This window comes from Squalius cephalus (genome assembly GCF_949319135.1).
Source record: "Squalius cephalus genome assembly, chromosome: 10".
Classification (NCBI taxonomy): Eukaryota; Metazoa; Chordata; class Actinopteri; order Cypriniformes; family Leuciscidae; genus Squalius; species Squalius cephalus.
Window position 1 is genome coordinate 11,320,650 of NC_137131.1, and position 22,137 is coordinate 11,342,786.

At 37.2% G+C, this 22,137-nt stretch overlaps 1 protein-coding gene across 6 annotated transcripts; it reads left to right on the forward strand.

Annotated features, from left to right (window-relative positions):
* Positions 1 to 574: 574 nt before the first annotated feature.
* Positions 575 to 21,133, forward strand: tns2b (tensin 2b). Of its 6 annotated transcripts, none has more exons than XM_079883862.1 (26): positions 575 to 997; positions 3,835 to 3,940; positions 4,218 to 4,255; positions 7,180 to 7,212; positions 8,042 to 8,076; positions 8,278 to 8,461; positions 8,547 to 8,597; positions 8,725 to 8,847; positions 9,323 to 9,387; positions 9,524 to 9,607; positions 9,686 to 9,798; positions 10,494 to 10,554; positions 11,041 to 11,116; positions 12,401 to 12,530; positions 12,643 to 12,705; positions 12,794 to 12,910; positions 13,195 to 14,493; positions 15,363 to 15,432; positions 15,553 to 16,394; positions 17,291 to 17,515; positions 17,625 to 17,702; positions 17,783 to 17,860; positions 18,665 to 18,833; positions 19,161 to 19,229; positions 19,546 to 19,575; positions 20,283 to 21,133. In XM_079883862.1, the coding sequence occupies exons 1-26, from the start codon at positions 884 to 886 to the stop codon at positions 20,425 to 20,427; spliced, it is 4,398 nt and encodes a 1,465-aa protein (XP_079739988.1). In that variant the 5' UTR covers positions 575 to 883; the 3' UTR covers positions 20,428 to 21,133. The 6 variants fall into 6 exon arrangements, with proteins under 6 accessions (XP_079739988.1, XP_079739986.1, XP_079739989.1 ...); XM_079883860.1 differs by having other exon boundaries at positions 596 to 997; positions 19,484 to 19,575; positions 20,283 to 21,127; XM_079883861.1 differs by having other exon boundaries at positions 617 to 997; positions 8,281 to 8,461; positions 19,484 to 19,575; positions 20,283 to 21,127.
* The last annotated feature ends 1,004 nt before the right edge of the window (positions 21,134 to 22,137 follow it).

A 22,137-nucleotide genomic window follows, 5' to 3' on the forward strand; every position in this document is an offset into this window, starting at 1 on the left:
CCTTCATTAACTTCATTAATTGCAGTTATACAACTTCTACGGTCACCTCAGTTGGTCCCTGTAGCTTTTTATTCATTTAATTGGAGCTACTGTGCTCACCCTGTTTTACAAAAACATTATGAATGGAATTTTATTCATGGAACAGTTTTGTGGTTTCATGTGCTCCACAGTAACTTATTCAGTATTGCACCCACACATGCAGATGCGAGGCGAGTACTGCTAGAGAGCGGATGTGAAGGAACAAGAACAGATGCTTTGTTGTCTCATTCTGCCAATAAAAAACAGAGATGAGGAGGAACAGAAGACCTAATGCTTCTCTCTGTGTGCAGACTTAGGGACTGGGTGGTGGAGAGATGTTGGAATACAAGCCTTAGGGGTTGTGTGTGTGTGTGTGTGTGTGTGTGTGTGTGTGTGTGTGTGTGTGTGTGTGTGTGTGTGTGTGTGTGTGTGTGTGTGTGTGTGTGTGTGTGTGTGTGTGTGTGTGTGTGTGATGGCTCCCAGTGGGTGAGCAGAGCTCAAGTGCCTGAGAAGAGGAAGGGTCTGACGTAAGCCTGCCAAAAACAGCTGCGATAGAGACGGAGGAGGGCGTTACATAGTGTGCATGTGAGGGGGCAACAGACAGTCAAAGGGAGGACACCCCGAGAGACACTTAGAGGGAGACGTTGGAAGTTGGAGAGAATGTGTGGAAAAGATGGTGTGAGAGATATGATTCTGTGTTGGAACTGGACGCTAAGACACTGAGTAACAAGGAGACGTCCTTGAGGAGACGGGAAACATAAAACAAAGAGCAACCTGGACTGAAGACCAAGGAAAACAAGTGCTAAGAAAGTGTAAAGAGGAGAAGGAAAGGATATCTAAGGAGGAATAAAGCAAGTGAAGTAGAATGGGTTGTGTCTTCAGCAAGCAGCGGTGGGCTAAACAGAGGAATTCCCAGCCCTCGGACCCCCCGAAAACACGAGACCTCACAGATGATGCAGAGATTCTCAGCTTAACAGAGGTACGTGTGTGTGTGTGTGTCTGCGTGCACACATGGGGTCAAAGGTAAGGAGCTCTCCAGGCAATGATTGCATTGGGTCTCCCTCAATGCTTATGTTTTATGTCTTCTGTAAATCATTCCATATTTGCAATCTTTAGAATCAGGGGTTTGTCCATGGAGAACAAATGTAAAACATATAGTAATTCTATCTGTTTTCAATATTTGTAACTTTATAACTAATAATCTGTTTAGTTAATGTACTTTATAAAAGTTATCACAGTAAAACTTCACAATGAGGTTCAGTTAATTAAAATTAGCGAATGCATTAGTATCATGAACTAACAAACATTTGTAAAAAAAAAAAAAGAAAAAAAAATTTAATTTCATTAACCTACTTTAATGTTAATATACTTTTGTTCATTATTAATTCATGTTCATTCATGACACATTAATATTCATTAAATACAGCTTGAAATGTTAGCATTAATCTAGATTTATAAATCATGTAAGAGTATTGTTTGTTTCCAAATGCATCAACCATAATTGTTATATAATATATTATTATTATCCATTATATTTTATATTATTCATTATATTATGTTGTCGCGTATTTATATTGGCTATCATTTTTAGCTATATAGCCTAGTCATATTAACTTATTATAAAGTGTCTTTTTTGTTGACTCTTGGGGTTCCCGAGTTGGTTGACATTCCATAGGAGTATTTATTTTCCAACAAAATTTCAGGTTAAAGTGTATATTTTAAGTGCTGTCAGCTGTCTCTTGTTTTAAGTGGTTCTGTTCTCTGCTTATAATGCAGTCTAATGTACAGTGCAATTGAAAGTGAATGAAATGTATGTAAAATTATTTTTTGCCGCAAAGGTTGAATAGTAGCTGAAGGGATATTCCTGTCAGTGAACATTCACCCCCACACACAAACGCTCACTCACAATCACACTTCCATGTCCGTCATTTGGTGGCAGGTTGACTCTTTGGGGTCAGACAGCTTTAGCATGTTATGTGCCCTTAGAAAACTAACCTATAGGGTGGAAAATTGACCTCCTTAGAGATTTAAATGCATGGAAATAGAATAAGGGAATATTTCCACTTCACAATTCATTGTAAGCAGTGACAAACTCTTCCATGTCATAAGGGTGTAATGGTGTTGACAATATAATCCATAACACTGACAAATAGCCAGATTATCATACACATGCAAGCATGCACACAAACACATAGGTTTCCCAGGGATCCTGTGGTCAGAAAGAGGTTAAAAATAGACGGTGGAATTCTGGAACGGTGGAAGCATACCTCGGCCTTCCCACCTGCTCCCGTCTACTCCTGCCCGGAATGTGAGTGTGTATGTGTAAGAGAATTCCTATTAGCAGGGCCAAAACTCTATTTCAGAATGTAAGCAGTAACAGTAGCAGAGTAGAGTTTTTTTTTTTTTCTTCTTTCTTTTTTCTTATAGCCTGTACATTTGACTTTGGGAGAATTCTAGAAACCTGAACAGTGAGTTCATTCTGCTCTATTCAAAAGTGAGAAGGCATGAGGAGAAAGCTGTGGTGTTGGATATGTGAAGGGAAATGCTTTATCCATGAGCCAAACTTTGGCTGCAGAGAGCAAGAGAGAAGGGTGGAGAGCTGAACATGTGCCTGTTAAGAACCACGTTTAAAAAGAAAAGAAAAAAAGTTTCTCTTATATCTGTGTTTTACATTTAATATCTGGATGTCACAGGCTCGTAGTAGGCTATGTAAACATAACCTCTATGATGGGAACTTTTGCACTAGTTTATTAGTGAACTGCTGTACGCGTGCTTTTTAAAACATCTTGTGTGATTGTTGAACAGTTATATTTCCTCTAAAACTTTTAGGCAGATCGATTAAGATTTTATACAACCCATATGAATTAGCACGCGCTTCCTATTATTATAGCGATTGTTTACTTCCCATTTACAGGCTGTAGATGGCAGCATTGTCAAGCTGAGCCTTTCAAAGTTTGTGGTCAGTAAGGTTTAAAGAATTGTGAGAATTGTAAGAATCTTACGAAAGTGAAAATAAAGACGGTCAAAAGTGTAATATTGTTACAGACATATACATATATTTCGATTAAATGCTATTCTTTTGAACTTTCTATTCATCAAACCATCTTACATTTTTTTTTAATCATGGTTATTAGGCTGGTTACCACAAAAATATATTAAGCAGCACAACTGTTCAACAATGATAATAATAATAATAAAAATGTTACTTGAGCACCAAATAGCAAATTCAACTGATTTCTGAAGGATCATGTGAAACTGAAGACTGGAGTAATGATGCTGAAAATAGTTATTTTAAAGTTGACTTTTTTTACTGTATGTTTAATCAAATAAATACAGCTTTGGTGCACATAAGAGACTTATTTAAAAATCTTATCTAATTTCATAAACAAAATATTATAATTGCTATGAATGGAGTTCAAGCTTTCCTATAGGATTCATAATAATTTGTTGATGATGGTGGTAATATGTAGACGTCATTAATTAAGTTGGAAAAAGTCAGCTAGTTTGTAGGGTAGAACAGAATAAAGAGTTTGTCAAATCATCCAACTGTCTTTAACAATATCTGCTCAGTGCATCAAAAACAGTTCTATCATCACAGTACTCTTCCCCAATACAAACATACATTTACATATCACCACGACTGGGGGCGTGTGGACATGTGTGCTCAGTTCTCATTAATATCATGTTTGTGGTTGGCAGATATTTTTGGGGTTTATTTCTTGCCAAATGTACCATAGATCCAAATATAAATACATTTGTGAAAATGTATCTACTACTGTATAATTTTGAGGTGTGTGTGTGTGCTTACATACATAGTTGGAGAAAGTGGCTTCACACTCCTTTAAAGAGAGGAACTTCAAGAAGAAACACCACTGTGCTGTTTGCAGACAAACCCTCGACAGCCATGGCATGTACTGCAGAGGTGAAACACACATTTGCTTTTATATCATTTATACTTTACATTTACTTCTGTTGTTTTTTTAAATATATTTTTTTATCATGTTTCTTAAGCCGTTTACTCATGGACACCATTGGTTGCTCCACACAATGTATGTGATTTCAGGTTTTACTATCTTTGTGGGACATTTGGTCCCCACATTGAAGGCAAAACCTATCACATACACATATAATGTACACACACATATAACATATAATGTACATTAATATTTATTTATATAATCCACATTTTCTCCTTGCAGAGTGTAAAACTGCAGTGCATACGAAATGCGAGGAAAAGGTATGTTTCTTTCTCTCGCAGCTGAAATGTTGTTACTACTGTTTGCTTATAATGTGAAGTACGTGAATATTGCTAAACAATAAGGAAATTTGGCTGAAAAATAATTCCGCTTCTTGCTAATGACTGTGTGTGTCCTTGTAGTACCAAATGTTCATCTATGATCTTCGTGGCTTTTGGTCTTGTGATGTGTGCCACTCACAAATATAGTACAAATAGGTCTAAATCCAATGAGTTATGAACTCTGGTTATCTTTGGTATTAATAGAAATTGCAATCAGTCACCGGATGCCATCAGTGCATCACACGGATATACACTAGTGTATCCACACGTTATACACGCCACAGCTGTTCCTCTTGTTCCCTCATTCTCTTTCTTATTATTTCTCCTGAACTCTTTTATTTCTCAGTAATAAAATTGTGTTCATCGAACCTAAATAAATTAAGGCAACAGTTTCCATGGACAAATGTCAAGTGTCAAAACAATGCAATCATAATTATTCATGCCCCAATGCATGCTGGAAAAAAGTAACTGTTCGGCAACATCGTCTCTACTAATGGTTAAAAGTTTATCCGCTTCAAAAACAGCGCCGTTATTAACTCACTAGTGAGAAATGTCATGTGGCTTTTAATATTTTACTGATAATATCATCAGAGCAGCCCTGACAACATGTTTCTGTGCCAGTGCTTGTCCGTACTGTGTGTGTTTGTGCTTGAGTGCGCGAGAGAGCGGGAGAAAGAGGGTATGTGCTTTCCATACATAATAAAATGTAATTTTGTGGCAAAAAATGGAAATAATTTGTAATAACTGAAATCATTTGGTGAAGTCATATGGAACTGTAATGCGGTCAAGACCTGTCTGGAACTACTTTGGCCGTGCGTTTCCTGAAAATAATTGCACACCTTAGAACATTCATCAACCAATCAGATTCAAGCATTCAACTGCCCCGTAGTATTAGACCTTAATGCGCCAGAGAATCTTTAGAATTTATGAACTTATGTGCAATCTTCAGAATAGCTCTGTATATTTCTATGGTATCACATCGGTTAAGTGGATTTACTTATTGTAGAGTTAAGAAAAGGTAAGGTAAGGTAAGTGGATGTCATACCATATGTCAGTAGACGGGAAGATTTTTAAACAAGCGGTTCATTCATAAATTCGTAAGGTCTATAACAAAGAACAATAAATATTTTAACAAATGTATTGCTCATTTTTAGGTGATGCATTATGTTTATGCATTAATTAATGGGGCCTTATTGAAAAGTGTTACAGGTTCAATTAATGCATCATGAGCTAACAATGAAAAACTACAATAATCAAGTAAATCTTTGGACATTTTTAAAGCATCATTTACTTGATCTTAGAATAATTTTTACAGTGCATGCCCTCTAGTTTTAGAGAGAGAGAGGAAGAGTTGGGTGGGAGCAAGAGAGTGAGAGGATCAGAAAGAGAGAGAGAAAGAGAGGAGAGCACTCGTGTGTGTGTGTGTGTGTGTGTGTGTGCTATATGAACTCTAGAAAACTGGACTCGTCTGAGAAAGGTACAGACACTTTTACTTTTTAAACAGTGATTTCATATTGCTTATTGCAAAAGTTAAGTATACTTTTAGTGTACTTTTCATTTTGGATAGTTTAATATTTTTTTATCTTTGTAGTGAAAAAATTATCTGTTTGGCACAGAGAGAAATACTGTAGAAAAGACAGAATCACCATTTGATGAAAGTGAAGACAAGAGTGTAAGACACTGACACATGAGAGATACAATCAGATTGTTATTAAGGATTATAGATGAACATTTATCTTTGAACTTTTTTTAGTGATTGAGATTGTGTGTGTGAGAGCATGTTATTGTGTCTGTGTCTAGCAATTAGTTGCTACCTGCTAAACAGGATGTAGTTAATGAACCCCTGTGTGTTTCCTCATCCCACATAAAGGATCTGTTTTGTCTGCTGTAATATAATTGTATCATTACACTCTTAAAAACAAAGGTTCTTTATTGTCATCGATGGTTCCATGAAGAACCTGTAACATCCACAGATCCTTTCCACTGCTTTATTCTTCACACTAAAAAAAAATGGTTCACTGAAAGGTTCTTAGGGGAACCAAAAATAGGTAAAAACTCCCTTTTTGAAATCTTTATTTTTAAGAGTGTATGTAGCAACATGTTCGTTTCATTGTGTTTTCCAACAAATACAATCTATTTAAGTCTATAGAGCTCAAATAATGAACAAAATGACTTTTCTTCAATGTAAGGCAGCAATGCAGTGAACATTCGTGACTTACATGGTGAAAAAAATACACTCCTACAAACAGACTCATGATTACGAGGAGGCACAGGCCAGCTGATCATCTGAAATAGAGTAGTGGAAATAGTTCACAAAGCCATGCAGCAGGCATTTCACCCGTCCTGGATGGAGAGATCAGCTGCTTTTGTTTCTCTTTATATACGTGTCTCCACCCTCTGTCCACATCAGCCTCCATGTCTGTCAGTCTATCAGAATATCACACTTTCACCCTCCAATATCCAGAATGGTGGTCAGGTTTCAGAGACGGATTCTCAAACTTTTACATAACGTATTAAAGCCTTATATAGCCTATGCAAAGTCATGTGTGTTAGAGTGTGTATGTTAAAATGTTAAGTCTAAACTAATTACTGGAAAGGAAGCAGAGTAAACGTGTGCAAATATGTGCGCACCCACACACTCGCACACAGTGTTAAACAGTACCAGATGTCCCCTGGTGTGATGATAACCTAATGAGGACAGAGAGGATGTCTTTAAATGGAGAGTCACCCAGTGGCCCCAAAGTATGCTAGCTGTGTATGTGTATGTTTAAAACACTGTTATGTGTCTCTGTTATGGTCTCTGATGTCTAAACCCATATTATGTGACAAGGATGTTTGATTCTGTGTATCTCAATTTCTTCCAGGTCACTGTGCCCTGTGAAGTTATCTCAGATCCAGTGAGTATTACAAATTTACAGATATTTACTTCCATAATGTCTATGGGTGAATTTGTATTTAACCCAACATTTAACAAATATATATTTTTTAAAAATCAGTGCATCTACATTACATTTACATTAACTCAATAGCGGAACTGATATTGAAGGATCTGATTGAGACTTCATGAATCTTATAAGAACTGATAATAAACAAAATCTCACCTAGATACTCAAAAACTTGAAGCAACCAGCTTCAGGACATTTTTGACTTGTGGAAAGATTAAAAAATGTTTGTGTAATGTCAACTTTTTATGCATTCACTTGTTCAATCAACCTTTAAAATAGAATTTGTCTGGGGAAAAATGGAAGTTGTTTATCTTATGTTTGGTTAAAGTTGAAGTCTTATGTTTGGGGTCACAGAGACGCCAGGTATGAAACATGAATAAATGCAATGCATTTTCACATGTTAAGATTTTCTGATTGATTATAAACTCTGTAGTCCACTCCTGCCGGTTGTTTTCTTGTATTTTCTACAGTGTGTTTTTGCTGGGATTAAATAGACCCCAAGCAGAAACAATGTAATTATATTGTAAAATATAGTGTTGTTTATGTTGTTGTTTTTGGTCGTATCAGAGGAATGTAATAAAACATTTGGAAAGGAAATAAGAAGTTCATTTTAAATTACTACTATTTTTTACAAAGACACAACTGGAGTCAAACACAAAACAAGTCATTATTAACAGAAAAGAACGGTTAAATGAATTGTGTTTGATGTATTGCAATTAAAAAGCAATGTCTGTACCATATCTGCCTGCCTTTTTCTCACACTAACTCTGATCTCTCCTAGCCTCCATTTCAAAACCAGCTGAACATCCCTCCCAGGTAAGAGCAAATTTTATAAAGCTAACTCTGAATGACAGAGAAAAGAACAACATCATGAATGCATCACTTAAATATTATCACTGAAAATCAACCTGTTTGGAATGACTTGTGGGTGACAAAATATGCAAATGTCTAATTTTTCAGACATACCGTTCCTTTAAGTTTGCATGTGTTTGTCTCTTTTGTGTGTGTGTTTCACAGTAGAGACAGCATGGAAAGTGTTATGGAGAAGTTAATGGGCAGTCATTATGGTTTCGATCTGACCTACATCACCGAGCGTATCATCTCTGTCCTCTACCTCTCTGACCTGGAAGAACAGCATTACAGCGCTAACCTTAAGGAAGTGGCGGCCATGTTGAAATCTAAACATCAAGACAAGTTCTTGGTCAGTTGTATTGTTGTTTAAAATCATTGTTGAGATTTAATTCCATATGAATTAGCACTCTTATGTCTCTTTCACTTCTTCTCAGCTTATAAATCTGTCAGAGAAACGTCATGACATCTGCAGCCTAAATCCAAAGGTATCTTGCTCTTTGTTATTCTATTATCTAGATTTGCATACTATATTATAAGTCACTCTGTAGCTTGCTTGTTTTGACATATGGCTCTGTTTCTGTATTTTTGGGATGACCCCTTCCCCTGCCTCAGGTTGAGGAGTTTGGGTGGCCCGATCTGCATGCCCCGCCCCTCGATAAAATATGTGCTGTGTGCAAGACCATGGAGAACTGGCTTAACTCTGACCCCCACAACGTGATTGTACTTCACTGCAAGGTTGAGATCAGAGTTATTTAATGTTTAATATAAGAGCTAAAAGTGTCTAAATGTCATCATAGTCTTATTAAAAGAATAGATCATCCAAAAATGAGATTCTTTCATCACTTACTTATTCCACAGTCATTCCAAACTCATATGACTGTCTTTCTTATGGAAAAGTTTAGACTAATGTACTCTCTTTTCCGTGCAGTTGCAATGAATTTGGACTGAAGTGACAGAAAAGCACTATAAAAGTAACATAAAAGTAGTCCATACAACTGTATTTCTAGTATAATTCCTAAGATTATCTTCCCCTTTTGTGAACTCAATAACCAGATCCGTCTGATCCAATATATAGACTTGTAAATGATGAGAGAATTTAAATATCAAATTTTCATGTCATAGAAATCATAACCCCAAATTAGTATTAGTTGTTATATATTTTTTTTCTTCTCTATCTGTCTTCCTTTCTCTCTAACTTTTACTTTCTTAGGGAAACAAAGGAAAAACAGGGGTGATTGTGGCAGCTTACATGCACTATAGCAAAATATCAGCTGGGTACTTACACACACACACAATTTTATATTTTATTTTATTATTTTATTATTTTTTATTTATAAATATTTTTTATTATTTTATTATAATTCATGATTGGTATTCAAATGATTTGACTCTTACTGGTGTATGTGTGCAGGGCAGATCAGGCTCTCTCGACAGTTGCTATGAGGAAATTTTGTGAGGATAAAATCTCTTCCTCTCTCCAGCCATCTCAGAACAGGTATGACCAATGTTTATTTATGTTTGTTCCAGAATAACTTGTTCTAGTTTGGTCATGATGTTCTCTCTGTCATCGCAGGTATATACATTATTTTGCTGGTCTTCTCTCGGGTGCAATAAAGATGAACAGCTCACCACTTTTCCTGCATCAGATTCATATTCCAGCTTTGCATAACTACCAGTCTGGAGGAGGTACACAAACCCCTTTTCAATCGAACCAAGGCCTTATTTTGCAATGTCTGTACTAAGTTTGGGGAGGGAAAAAGTACAGAATTCGGTAACACTTTATTTTACAGTGTCCTTGTTACATATGTTACATGTACTTACCATAGTAATAACAATAAATTATGCATAATTACATGCAACTATCCCTCAACCAAATCCTAATCCTACCCTATCCTATTAAGTACATGTAGTTAATTAATATTACTCAGTACTTAAATATATAATTACACTGTAACAATGACACCTTAAAATAAAGTGTAACCCAGAATTCTATGTAAATGTTTTAAATGTTAAAATGTGTGAAAGTGATAGTTGAACCAAAAATGAAAGGATCATTTACACATCCTCATGTCATTCCATGACTTCCTTTCCTCTGCAGAATACAAAAGAAGATATTTTGAAGAATGTTTCAAATGATTTTGCCTATGGATGGCAATCAATACCATTGGTATCCAAAACAGCATTGGTCGCCATTGACCTTTTTTGTATAACAAAAAAACACTGCGACCTTTTTAAAAAAAAAAATTAAAAATCTTCAGATTTAAAAATCTTCTTTTATGTTTAAAGAAAGTCATTCAGGATTGGAATGGCATGAGCGTGAGTAAAGGATGACAGAATGTAGCATCATTGCATTGCATAATTTTTTCCATTGCATTTTGAAGGTTACTCTCCCTTTCTGAAGATTTATCAGTCATTACAGCTGGTCTATTCTTCAGGCAAATAGTAAGTGGGTCTATTTTATCAGTCTCATTAAGTGTTACATGTTTTTCAGAGCTGTGGCACGGTGGCACTGTGCGTTCTGATATATTGACCTGTGGCACATAACCCTGCAAAATATATATTTTAATAACCATCATTCAGCTGGTCTTAGCTGTTTTAAGTTGATCTTGATCTCACTCTGGCCATACTAATGTTGCTAGTCTCCCAGCTGTGCAAAGCTGGTATTATGCTGGTCAACAGGCTGGCTTTCCAGCTGAAAAGTGTCCAAAACCCCTCTAAAACCAGCCCAAAGACCTGCCTGACCAGCTTAGGCTAGTTTAAGATTGTTTTTTTTGCAGGAAATCCAAGCAATGTGAGTTTCAAACTGGCTCACAGTGTGTCCAAATCACATTTCCCCTCTCTTCTCCACATGTCATGTCCTCTCTTGACTGACCTATGAAAACAAATCAGATATCATAATTTGCTGACTTCTTGTTGCTTGTGTTACAGTGATATTCAGAACCCTAACAGTAAGATGTTGTGTGTGAATATTGAACCAGCTCTACTGCTGAAGGGAGACATCCTGGTGAGGACACTAACGAATTTCACATGAATACATTCTTGTTATATTAGATGCTCCTAAAACCTGCTCACTAGCCATTGCTTTGAAGGGAGAAAATATTTTAAAATACATATTTAAAAATATCATTCCATTATTAAACGTATGTAAGACACCAGAATATTGCATGCAATGCTTGGGGTTAGAATTGATCAAAAGCTTTAATGCTAGGTATTAAACTTATATGAGAAAAAGTGTGTGCTATTAGTTTGCCAAGTTATCTGGCTTAAAGGGTTGGTTCACCCAAAAATGAAAATTCTGTCATTAATTACTCACCCGTTCCAAACTCGTAAGACTTTCGTTCATCTTCTGAACACAAATGAACATCAACACGCGATGGAGATTAATATTTTGTAAATAAAGTGGTAAATTATGTTTTTTGCTCAAACAAAGCACTCGCATCACTTCATAAAATTGAGGTTAAACCACTGGAGTCACATGGATTACATTTATGACGTCTTTACAACCTTTCTGGGGCTTGAAAGTGTCAGTGGCCTAGACTGTCAATGGAGGGACCGAAATCTCTCAGATTTCATTAAAAATGTCTTAATTTGTGTTCCGTCTTAAGGGTGAGTAATTAATGACAGAATTTTCTTTTTTTTTTAATTATTATTATTACAAAAATTTAAATTCTGTCATCATTTACTTGCCCTCATGTCATTTCAAACCCATAAGACTTTTAAGATCACTTTAATGAAACCTGAGATATTTCTGTCCCTCCATGGAAAGTCCAGCTAACCGAAATATAGAAAATTCTAAAAGATCATGAAGGCATTGTAAAAAGAATCCACATGAATTGAATGGTTTAATACAAGTCTTGTGAAGAGATATGATCACCTTATATGATGAACAGATTTAATTTAGGCTCAGGTTTCATTAAAATATCTTAATTTGTGTTTCGAAGATGAACGGATGTCTAATTGGTTTGGAAAGACATGAGGGTGAGTAAATGATGACAGAATTTTCATTTTTGGGTGAATTATCCCTTTAAAGATAAAAAAGGTGAAAAACCCAAGCCATATATCTGGATAAGAATCTCAGACACCTGGTGGGCCATTATCCACCAACCAACCAGAACACCCTCTCAGCTGCATAGCAACACTTTTATAACCAATCATAACACCTTATAACAACTACATAGCAACGCCCTGGCAACCACCCACAACACCCAAGCAAAGTATTGGCGAGTTTTGTGCGGAAAAGCAGCACATTTCCTTCAGTAACAATGTTCTTCTTGCTGTCTGTCTTTAGGTGAAGTGCTATCACCGTCTCTCAGATGTGTGTATGAGAGAATGTGTGTTCAGAGTCCAGTTTCACACCTGTAGTGTTCATGGATCTCAGCTTGCTTTTGGCAAAGCGGAACTTGACCATGCTTGCACAGGTAAATACTTGCACTGTTTGTTTGACTGCCCACTCCAGTGCCTCAACTTCTCAAAAGCAGAGAAATAACAGATGTTTTCTGTTTTATCATTCTGATTTGTTTTTATGTGTAGACGAGCGTTTCCCTACAGACGCCACAGTGGAGTTGCTGTTTTCTTCTGGCCCGCAAAGGAGAGGTAAACATCTATCAACTTAACTCTTCCACCATTTTTCCGTGTATTAGCACTGTCTTAATGCTGTATGTGTGTGTTTGTGTGTTCTGAGGTGGGGAGGTACAGGGAAATGAGCCGGGAGTATCTGTGGATTATGGCACCACAGATCCTGTTGTGCGCTGGGACTCATATGAGAACTTTAACCTTCACCATGAGGATAGTGTTGAGGGTATGTGCACTCAGTCTAGTATGGACAGTTCTGTGTTAACATGAAAACACACTAGTCTGGACAGCAATAGAGACAAACAAAAATATCAAAAAGGACAAAAAAAAAAATCAATCTTTTTTTTTTTTTTTTTTTTGAGAATCAGAGAATTGTTTATTTGAGGGGTTCCCTACTGGTAAAAAAATGCATTCTGGGACAAAAACACACTGAGACATTTCTCATTCAATCCAAAGTCATGAGACTGTAAATAATATGGTTTTGTCTATGTATTTCCCTGTGATCTCTAGATATCTGTCACACACGTGGGCCTTTGGACGGTAGCCTGTATGCTCAAGTGAAGAAGCGTCGAGCACAAGGCTCCAGTCCCAGCGGATGCCCTACCTCCATCAAAACCTCCACACACTTACCCAGTAATTCCTCCCCTCGTCCTCCCATTCATCTCTCCATCCAGCCTCTCTCACTCAGCAAAGATGCAAGTCGCTCATCTGCACCGCCAGAATCCCTCTCTCCACTTCCAAGAGAAAAAAAAGAGAAGGACAAAGACAGGGAAAGACACAGAGAAACCGCAATTCTTGACGATTGCGACGGCTCTCCCCTGAGACCAGATCGGCCCGTTCAGTCTTGTTATGGTCGTCCGTATTCCCACACTCATTCATTCTGTGGCCCAGACCTGACCAACCCGAATGCACTTGCACAAACCCTCCACCCCAAACACTACACACTTCCCTGCAGCCGCACTGCCCCACTGTCAGTCCGAGACCTGTGTGTATCCCACCCAGATCTTGTATGGGAAAGAGGGCGCTGTCTGCACCATCCCTGCCCAGAAACCATTAGACACCTGTACTCATTTCCCCCTAAAGAAGCTCACCCTCATTCGCCACTTTCCCACTCACAGTCCTCCCATTCCCACACACTTCCTCCACAGACACGCGCATTCTTCACTGGGGAGGCATGTCCTCTGTTCCATTGCTCCGCCCTCCCTCAGGGCCATGCCATCATCCCTCCTTCTCTATCCCCTAATCAGTCACTGCTCTCCAGTCCATACAGAGAGTTACGTTACAGCACGACATCGCCAACATCGTGCTCCTGCAGGGATTGTTCTCGCTTACGAGAGGACGTTGCCCTCCACTCTTTACGTGGCAGAGAATTAGAAGCTCTACCTTGGTCTAGAGAGGCGGAGTTTGGGATTAGGACGGAGGTGCCTATGCACTGGAGGGATGGAAGAGTGGAGTCTCATTGGGAGGGAGTTCAAGAGGCCGAATACTGGCGGCGCAAAATAGCGATGTCACCAGTAACATTATCATACGGACATTGCCACGCTATCCCAAAACAAGATCAAGCGGCATATGTCACAGCCACCCAACCCGAAAATATTACACCACTCAGTCCATATCCCAGCCCTCAAAGCAGTGGCTACCACAGTCCGCATCCACCTTGTCCCTGCTCTCCACAAGCGCTCAGAGAGAGTCCTGGTTACGCCTCCATCAGTCATTCCCCAAACTCCTCCCCAATTGCTGTCACGCCATCTCCAAAACGAGCCAATCACAACAGTGCCTCAACTGAAGAGAGTCAGAATGGCCTTAATGGTAATCACATTGACACAATTTGTCATTAGTCATTAAATTATGCCAAACAGTGTGTTCCTAAAACAATTTTTATTAGATGTATATAATAGAAATATTTGTGGTATTATATAATGCAAATGAAGTGTCAGACTGTACACTACCATTCAAACGTTTGGGGTCAGTAAGATTTAAAACATTTATAATGTTTATGATTTCTATTTCAAATTTCTTTCTATTCATCAAATAATCCTGAAAAAAGACTTTTCACAAAAAATATTAAGTAGCACTGTTTTCAACATTGATAGTAATAAGAAATGTTTCTTGAGCAAATTAGCATATTAAGAGTTCTCTTAGGATCATGTGACACTGAAGACTGGAGTAATTTCTACTGAAAATTCAGATTGCCATGCATCACAGGAATAAATTAAATTTTACAATACATCAAAATAGAAAACAGATATTTTAAATTGCAATAATATTTCACTATATCACATTTTTTACTGTATTTTTGATCAAATAAATGCAGCCTTGGTCAGCATACGAGACCTTTTCCAAAACCCAAATTCTGAATAGTAGTGTATATTTAAAGGGATAGTTCAACAACAACAAAAAATATACTTCTGTTCATTACTCTCAAGTCATCCAAACCAGTATTTTTTTCCAACCAGATATTTTGTGCAATGTAAACAAAATTAGTTGGTGATTGATACTGTCTAGCCCTGAAAAGGACAGAAAAGTGGCAAAAAAGTTGCATAGTAAAAAGTCCATATGACTAAATGATGTAAACAGTGATAGAATTTTCATTTTTGGGTGAATCATCCCTTTAACTTTCAGCTTTCTTCTCATTTCTAATCTGTTCCATTTTTCTTTCTATATTGTGTGTTTTGTAGATAGGAGTATTAAGGTCTTAGATGCTGATAAAAGTCCAATTGAGGCCTTTTCTCATCCTACCCGGGACAGGTAATTATGTTTCTTCATGTACATTAATCTCATGTCAACCACGGTGTTTATTTTGATAGTTGAAGATTGAATTTAATGTAGGCCTACTATCAACCTAAATCCATCTGTGTATTCTAACAGTGGACCATTGGAGGCAAGAGATCCAATAAAAAGCAAAGCCCCAGAGGGTGAAACTTTCCCTGGATCTCTGATCACAGTTGTCTCCACTGCCAGTGGAGCAGAGGAAAAGATTAAGAAAACACAGATAATAGATTCTACATCTAACACCGCTGTCACTAGTAACCCACCATTATCCAAGGGTGTGGAGTCAGTGCATGTACAAACGCACAACCCCAGAGCTCTCAGCAACCGAGTCCCAGAATCAGTGCAGGATAAAGGGGAGCGCCCTGGCTCATGCTACACCTCAACTTCAACCTCAACAAGTCCTCAGCCGCCTCTTTGCTCTTCAGAGAGAAATTCCACTTCTGAATTCCCTTCATTCAACATCAATGCTGAAAGGCGAAGCCTGACACCCTTGACCAACTCCAATGAGGGAAGCAGCAACAGTGACCTGACAACATTGTCACCTGACCCTGATGGCTACGTCACACCCTCATTCCCTATAGTGTCATATTGCTACCCTCTTCTGACAGTGCCTCATGTACCATACACAGGCTACACTGCAATCACCATCCCGGCCTCCTTACCCCAACCTCCTCTTCCTGAAAAACAACGTTCACCCCCCCTTCAGAACATGTCTGATAGCACTGGCACTTCCTCAGTAAAATCAGCTGGAAAACCTTCTGTTTTATCTGCCCAGTTCCATGTGTCCTTCTCCTCTACCACCAGTGAATTGCCTCCCACTTCTAGTTACAAAGTAACCCCCTCTAGTGGTGTGGAGGAGCCAGAGAACCGCCTCAGCTCCAAGTTTGTTCAAGACAGCTCCAAGTACTGGTACAAACCGGGCATCTCCAGAGACCAGGGTGAGAACATCTGCATGTTTAATGGTGCTTGCGTCAATATTTTGTACATTTACATTTATTCAATTGGCAGATTTTGCATGCATTCTCTGGCAGTCGAACCCATGATTATGGCATTCTATGCTCTACACAGTTTAACTATTATATACACAATATATTGGTACCATTAGAAATGTATTTGATTTTTTTAGTATTTAATTATATTAGATATTTAATTGCAAATGCTCATTTCCTGTTTTTACGTTTAGATTACCTTGCTGTTATCTAACGCTCACCTAAATTGAATCTTTAAAAACAATAATAATCTAGTAACACAGGTTTATTTGTATAGTGCTTTTTACAAAACATATTGTTTCAAAGCAGCTTTACAGAAAATCGTGATCTTCATGCCTTATAGTCAAATTTAGCAGATTAGAGCTGAGCAATGATATAGTTTACATTTTGCAATAATATTAACAATTGAGCAGTTGCTATTTATAGTATTTACCGCATTTTTCCATTTTTTTTTTTTTTTTATTGCTTAGCCTTAGGCAAAATGGAATCGCATTTTAATATAGGCCATTTATCAGTTATCAGCCATAACATGAAAACAATTGTCGAGTTTTCTTATTGGTCAGAATTTTATCGAATACGACTAATCTCAGTGCAAGTTTGTGTTATTAATTTAAGCGGTCATGAAGAAACTAGCATCTACCCAGGAACACCCTAACAACTTCATAGTAATGCAATACAAAAATGAAAAACCTGAGCATATTTGAATGAGCAAATAAATTGTAGGAATTAAAACATTTAAAAATATAGTTGTATTAAATGATCATTCTATAGGAGATGATGCATATTACAGAACTATTGCTGTGCCTCTATTAACAGAAGTACAAAATATCTCTTTCCCCATTTAGCTATTGCAGTATTGAAAGATAAGGAGCCTGGCTGCTTTCTCATTAGGGATAGTAATTCATTCCAAGGCGCATATGGATTGGCCCTCAAAGTCACCACACCTCCAGCCCACGCTAGTAACCATGGTGAGACGGGCAACCCACAGGAGCAGCTAGTTAGGCACTTCCTGATTGAGAGTGGCGCTAAAGGTGTCAAGATCAAAGGCTGTCAAAATGAAACATATTTTGGTGAGACAAAGACGATTATGTCTGGTTTATGGATGTTTTTCTAATGCTCTGCGTAGAAACAGTGACCCCTGTTGATTTTGTATTATGATTCTTCTCTCTTTCCTCCCAGGCTCCCTGTCTGCTTTGGTGTATCAGCACTCCATTACTCCTGTGTCTCTTCCGTGTGTACTGCGAATCCCAGATAGAGGTCATACAAACATTTAAACCTTTGGCAATGCATTCATTTTTTTTTCATAGTGAGTGTATAACTGTCTGATTGTGTTTCAGATCTTGTTGGTGAATTGCAGGAGTTGCAAAGTGGAACTAATACCAGCACAGCTGCTGACCTATTGAAACAGGGGGCAGGTGAGTTTATTTTATATTTTATGTTTCTATGTATAAATGGTTGGAGGAAAAAATCTATATATAAAAGTTTGGGGTTGGTAAGATTTTCGTTCTTGAAAGTTTCCTATGCTCACCAAGTCTTCACTTATTTAAACAAAAATACAGTAAAAACATTGATAATATGAAATATTATAAAACACAATTAATTTTTTTCTATTTTAATGTAATTTATTTCTGTGATCACAAAGCTAAATTTCAGCAGCCATTACTCCAGTCTTCAGTGTCACATGATCTTTGATAAATCATTCTAATATGCTGATTTGGTGCTCAAGATACTGTACATAGTTGTGCTTCTTAATATTGTGTGTACACTATGATACTTTGTTATTATTTGATTAATAGAAACTTCAAAAGAACAGCATTTATTTGAAATGTTGTAACAATGTAAAAGTCTTTATTGTCATTTCTGATCTATTTAATGCATCCTTGCAGAATAAAAAAATCATACTGACCCCAAACATTTGAATGGTAGTTTATAAAAAAAAGAGCTTGATGATAAACTTCAAAGTTTATATTAATTATATTTCATTAAAAATAAAAATATGAAACAAATTAATACAAAGTTCTGTCATGAAACTCTAGATAGCACAGGCTCATAGGGCCTTTACTCAATCTATTTGCGATCACAGCTCCATTGAGAGAGTTGTCATCATGGCAGAAATGTCCCTTTTCTCCCTCTAATATAATTTTTTTACTCTCTCTCTCTCTCTCTCTCTCTCTCTCTCTCTCTCTCTCTCTCTCTCTCTCTCTCTCTCTCATTGTCAGCTTGTAATGTTCTCTACCTAAATTCAGTGGAAACGGAATCTTTGACTGGCCCGCAAGCCGTCTCCAAGGCAACCAAGTGTACTTTGACCCAGGAGCCTCGTCCTTCGCCAACAGTCGTCCACTTCAAAGTGTCCAAACAGGGCATCACCCTCACTGATAATCAGCGCAGGTACAAACACACATGTTGAATATCACGTATGTTTTGCTTCGCCAAGCAAAACAACATTCATTGTATCATGGCTTTATTAATAACACTCCCCAAGCATATTTTTAGTACCGTCCTTCAAGTATGAGATTAAAGTTACTTATTTTAGACATTCAAGCAAACCACATGCCTTTATGGCTCATTCCCAAGACATTAATCGGAGACACTGAAAAGTAAAAACAGTCTTCATAGTCATGACACAGATAAGAATCTAATCCATATCCTCATTCTCTCTCTCTCTTTCTCTCTCTCTCTCTCTCTCTCTCTCTCTCTCTCTCTCTCTTTATACAGACTCTTTTTTAGGCGACATTACCCTATTCATACTGTGACTTTCAGCAGTGTGGATCCGCTGGATCAAAGGTAAAATTCAAGATGGAATCATTAGAAAAATACAACTCCAATCTACAACAGACTGCATCGTTCATATACTCTGCCAATGGCCAAGCCAACGTGTATTGCTTTGATCGTAGTATAGTGAACATGTCTAGAGGAGAGGGTTTGACTCTCATGCTGATCTATCAAGTCTATCAACGTGCCATTATTTTTCTGCACAAGGGCTCTCCTGCCCTCTTTAAGCTTCTCTCTTATTTGCTCTGCTTGTACATGTTGCTTAGCCTCTGCGTGTGTATGTGTGTGTGTGCGTGCGTGCGTGTGTGTGTGTTTGTGTGCGTGCCAGGTGGATTGATGCTGATAACACTTCCTGCAAGTAAGTGCTTCTACTTATACACTTACACTTACACAATTTCTCTTTCGGTAGTTTCTCTTTCGGAAGTTTATTCCTGAATGTGTAAATTTAGGAGTGAGACAACTTGTTTTTTTTGCCACTCAGATTTCTGATTTCTTAATTTAAAGTGCCCCTTTTATGTTTTTTCGGATATTACCTTTCATGTAGTGTGTAATATAGCTGTTTAGATCTGCAAAGATCAAAGTTATTGTCTCCCAAAAGAAAGAACCAATTCTGAACTGCCTGAAACGAGTCGTCAGTAACTCCAGTCATACTTCCTGCACGAACCTACGTATGGTTTGTAACGAATTTGCATAAAGCCGAAATAATGGTCTTTCTTCACTGGCTGAAAATACAGGCTCCAGAGCTAAAATTCAGATATAGTAATGACTATTTCGTTTCCGAAACGCGCTGTAAGAGAATAGGGTAGACCAATCACAATAGACTGGGCCATCTGACCAATCAGAGCAAAGCAGCTATCGGAAAGGAGGGGTTTAGACAGATCAGATCCTTGATCGAATCATTGAACCGTTTCAGACACTGTGAGAAAAGAGGTGATGCTGCAATGTACATTATGAGAAAATTACCTAAAATTTACCTTTGATGCATGCAAACCTATTGTAGAAGATTAAGGATTGTTAAGCACTTAAACAATCTGTCATGGTCTGATTCTTTCTTGTTTTCTATAGGATGTTTGGATTTGTTGCACGGCGCAGTGGTGGTTTGGGAAACGTGTGTCACCTGTTTGCAGAGCTCGACCCAGAGCAGCCAGCCACAGCCATTGTGAACTTCATCAATAAAGTCATGCTGGGACCTCAACAGCTGCGAAAATGAACACAGTATAGAGAGATGGAGAAAAACAAAATTGAGAGAACAAAGGAAAAGAGGGTAGTGCAGTGGATATTGTTACATTTATACACAGAATCAGAGGAGTGTTTGTCATTAGGATGGACAAAAAAACAACTCAGTATGCAAGCTTCCACTTTTTCTGTCATGTTCACATGTAGTAAAAATCAGTGTGATAAGGTCAGGTTAAAATTGAGTGCATTATGAAGTGTTTTTAAATTATATGCCTTTTATTGAATAAAAATGAATTTTATGAGAAAAACAACAACTGGACATTTTCCTGGTAAAGTATATCTAATGGATAAATAAAAGGTAGAGAAAGTTTTTTTAACACAAACCTTTTTTGGGTTAAGTAAATGGGCCTTTTTAATCCTACCACTCAAGATGCCAAAGTGTATGACTGAGCAGAACAACAACTGTGTTCTGTTTTTATTTTCATTGATTTTGATTTTGACTTGTGTGTTTGGTTTCAGTTTAATGGTCAGAATGTTTTGGTTGTTTGTTTTCTATTCAAAATGGCCTTTTCAAGACAATCATATTTTTTAGCAACTGATGCATTTTAAAATTTATACTTTTTTGGTATTTAAATAAAATATTAATAAAAATGGAAAATATGAAGAACTACAATGTCTAGACTCTCATTTATATAAATGATCTGATTTCCAGTTATTTAATAAAGGTTTGCAGTCATGTTTCTTTGTTTTTGTTTTTCTAAATTTGTTAATCATGTTGGGCGTCACTTTCTAACGTTCAAACTGACAAACACTGCTAGTCTTTGCTTGTTGCCCGTTAAACATAGTTTGCTTAGGTGTGGCATACAATCCTAAACTTAAAGCTTATGAATTCAGCCATTTAATTAGGCTCAATGCTATTTATCTCACAGTAACCATTAGATTGTAAATCAACATTAAATCAACTTAAGTGGTCTGCAAAGTGTAAATTAACAATATATTTATAATTATTTTGGACATTTTAAAAATTTTTACATCTTCAATCTGGTAACAGAGCAACAACAAAATATATATATATATATATATATTTCATATTTATACACATAGTCTTACTGTGACAAAAAAGAATGGCCATTGCAACAAGGAATCAACTGATGGGCTGTTGTGCTGATGTGAATTGATTTTACTGTCACAGATTTTGATGACTTAAATAGGCAGCTATCAAATATCAAAACCAGTCCATCCTCATCAGTAAATTAAATATAATATTATTATTATTATGATTTTTATGAAGGTACAAAGCTGATGCTTTAACCTTGAGTTTTCTAATTCAACACGACATAGCATTTGTTTTCAATCTTCGACTACTGTGGCTTTTTCTGCATTTTCAAAAGGACGAGGTCCCACCGAGATTTGAACTCGGATCGCTGGATTCAAAGTCCAGAGTGCTAACCATTACACCATGGGACCGCACTGCCGCGAGGAGCAGCACAACAACACTTATTCAATATGTCGATATGAGTGCTGTTATGTATAGATGTATAGTATAAAATTGTGCGTGTGTATACATGTTTATTGTGAATTTGCGATGTTTCCTTAATTCGGGCATATGGCGCGTGGCTATTTTATTTAGCTATTGCCGCGTCAATTGCAGGTTCACTCAAACCAACAGTATTTAGCTTGTTAAATAGTTTTAACCGTTAGCTATAACCTACTGACTTTCATATTTGTCGAATTTTATCAACTT

Excerpts from the sequence above, each read along its gene's own strand:
- tns2b (XM_079883860.1), top strand. The coding sequence starts at position 884 with ATGGGTTGTGTCTTCAGCAAGCAGCGGTGGGCTAAACAGAGGAATTCC. Across the intron at positions 9,388-9,523 it reads TATAGCAAAATATCAGCTGG|GGCAGATCAGGCTCTCTCGA; the intron begins GTACTTACACAC and ends GTATGTGTGCAG. Across the intron at positions 17,861-18,664 it reads CCTATTGAAACAGGGGGCAG|CTTGTAATGTTCTCTACCTA; the intron begins GTGAGTTTATTT and ends TCTCATTGTCAG.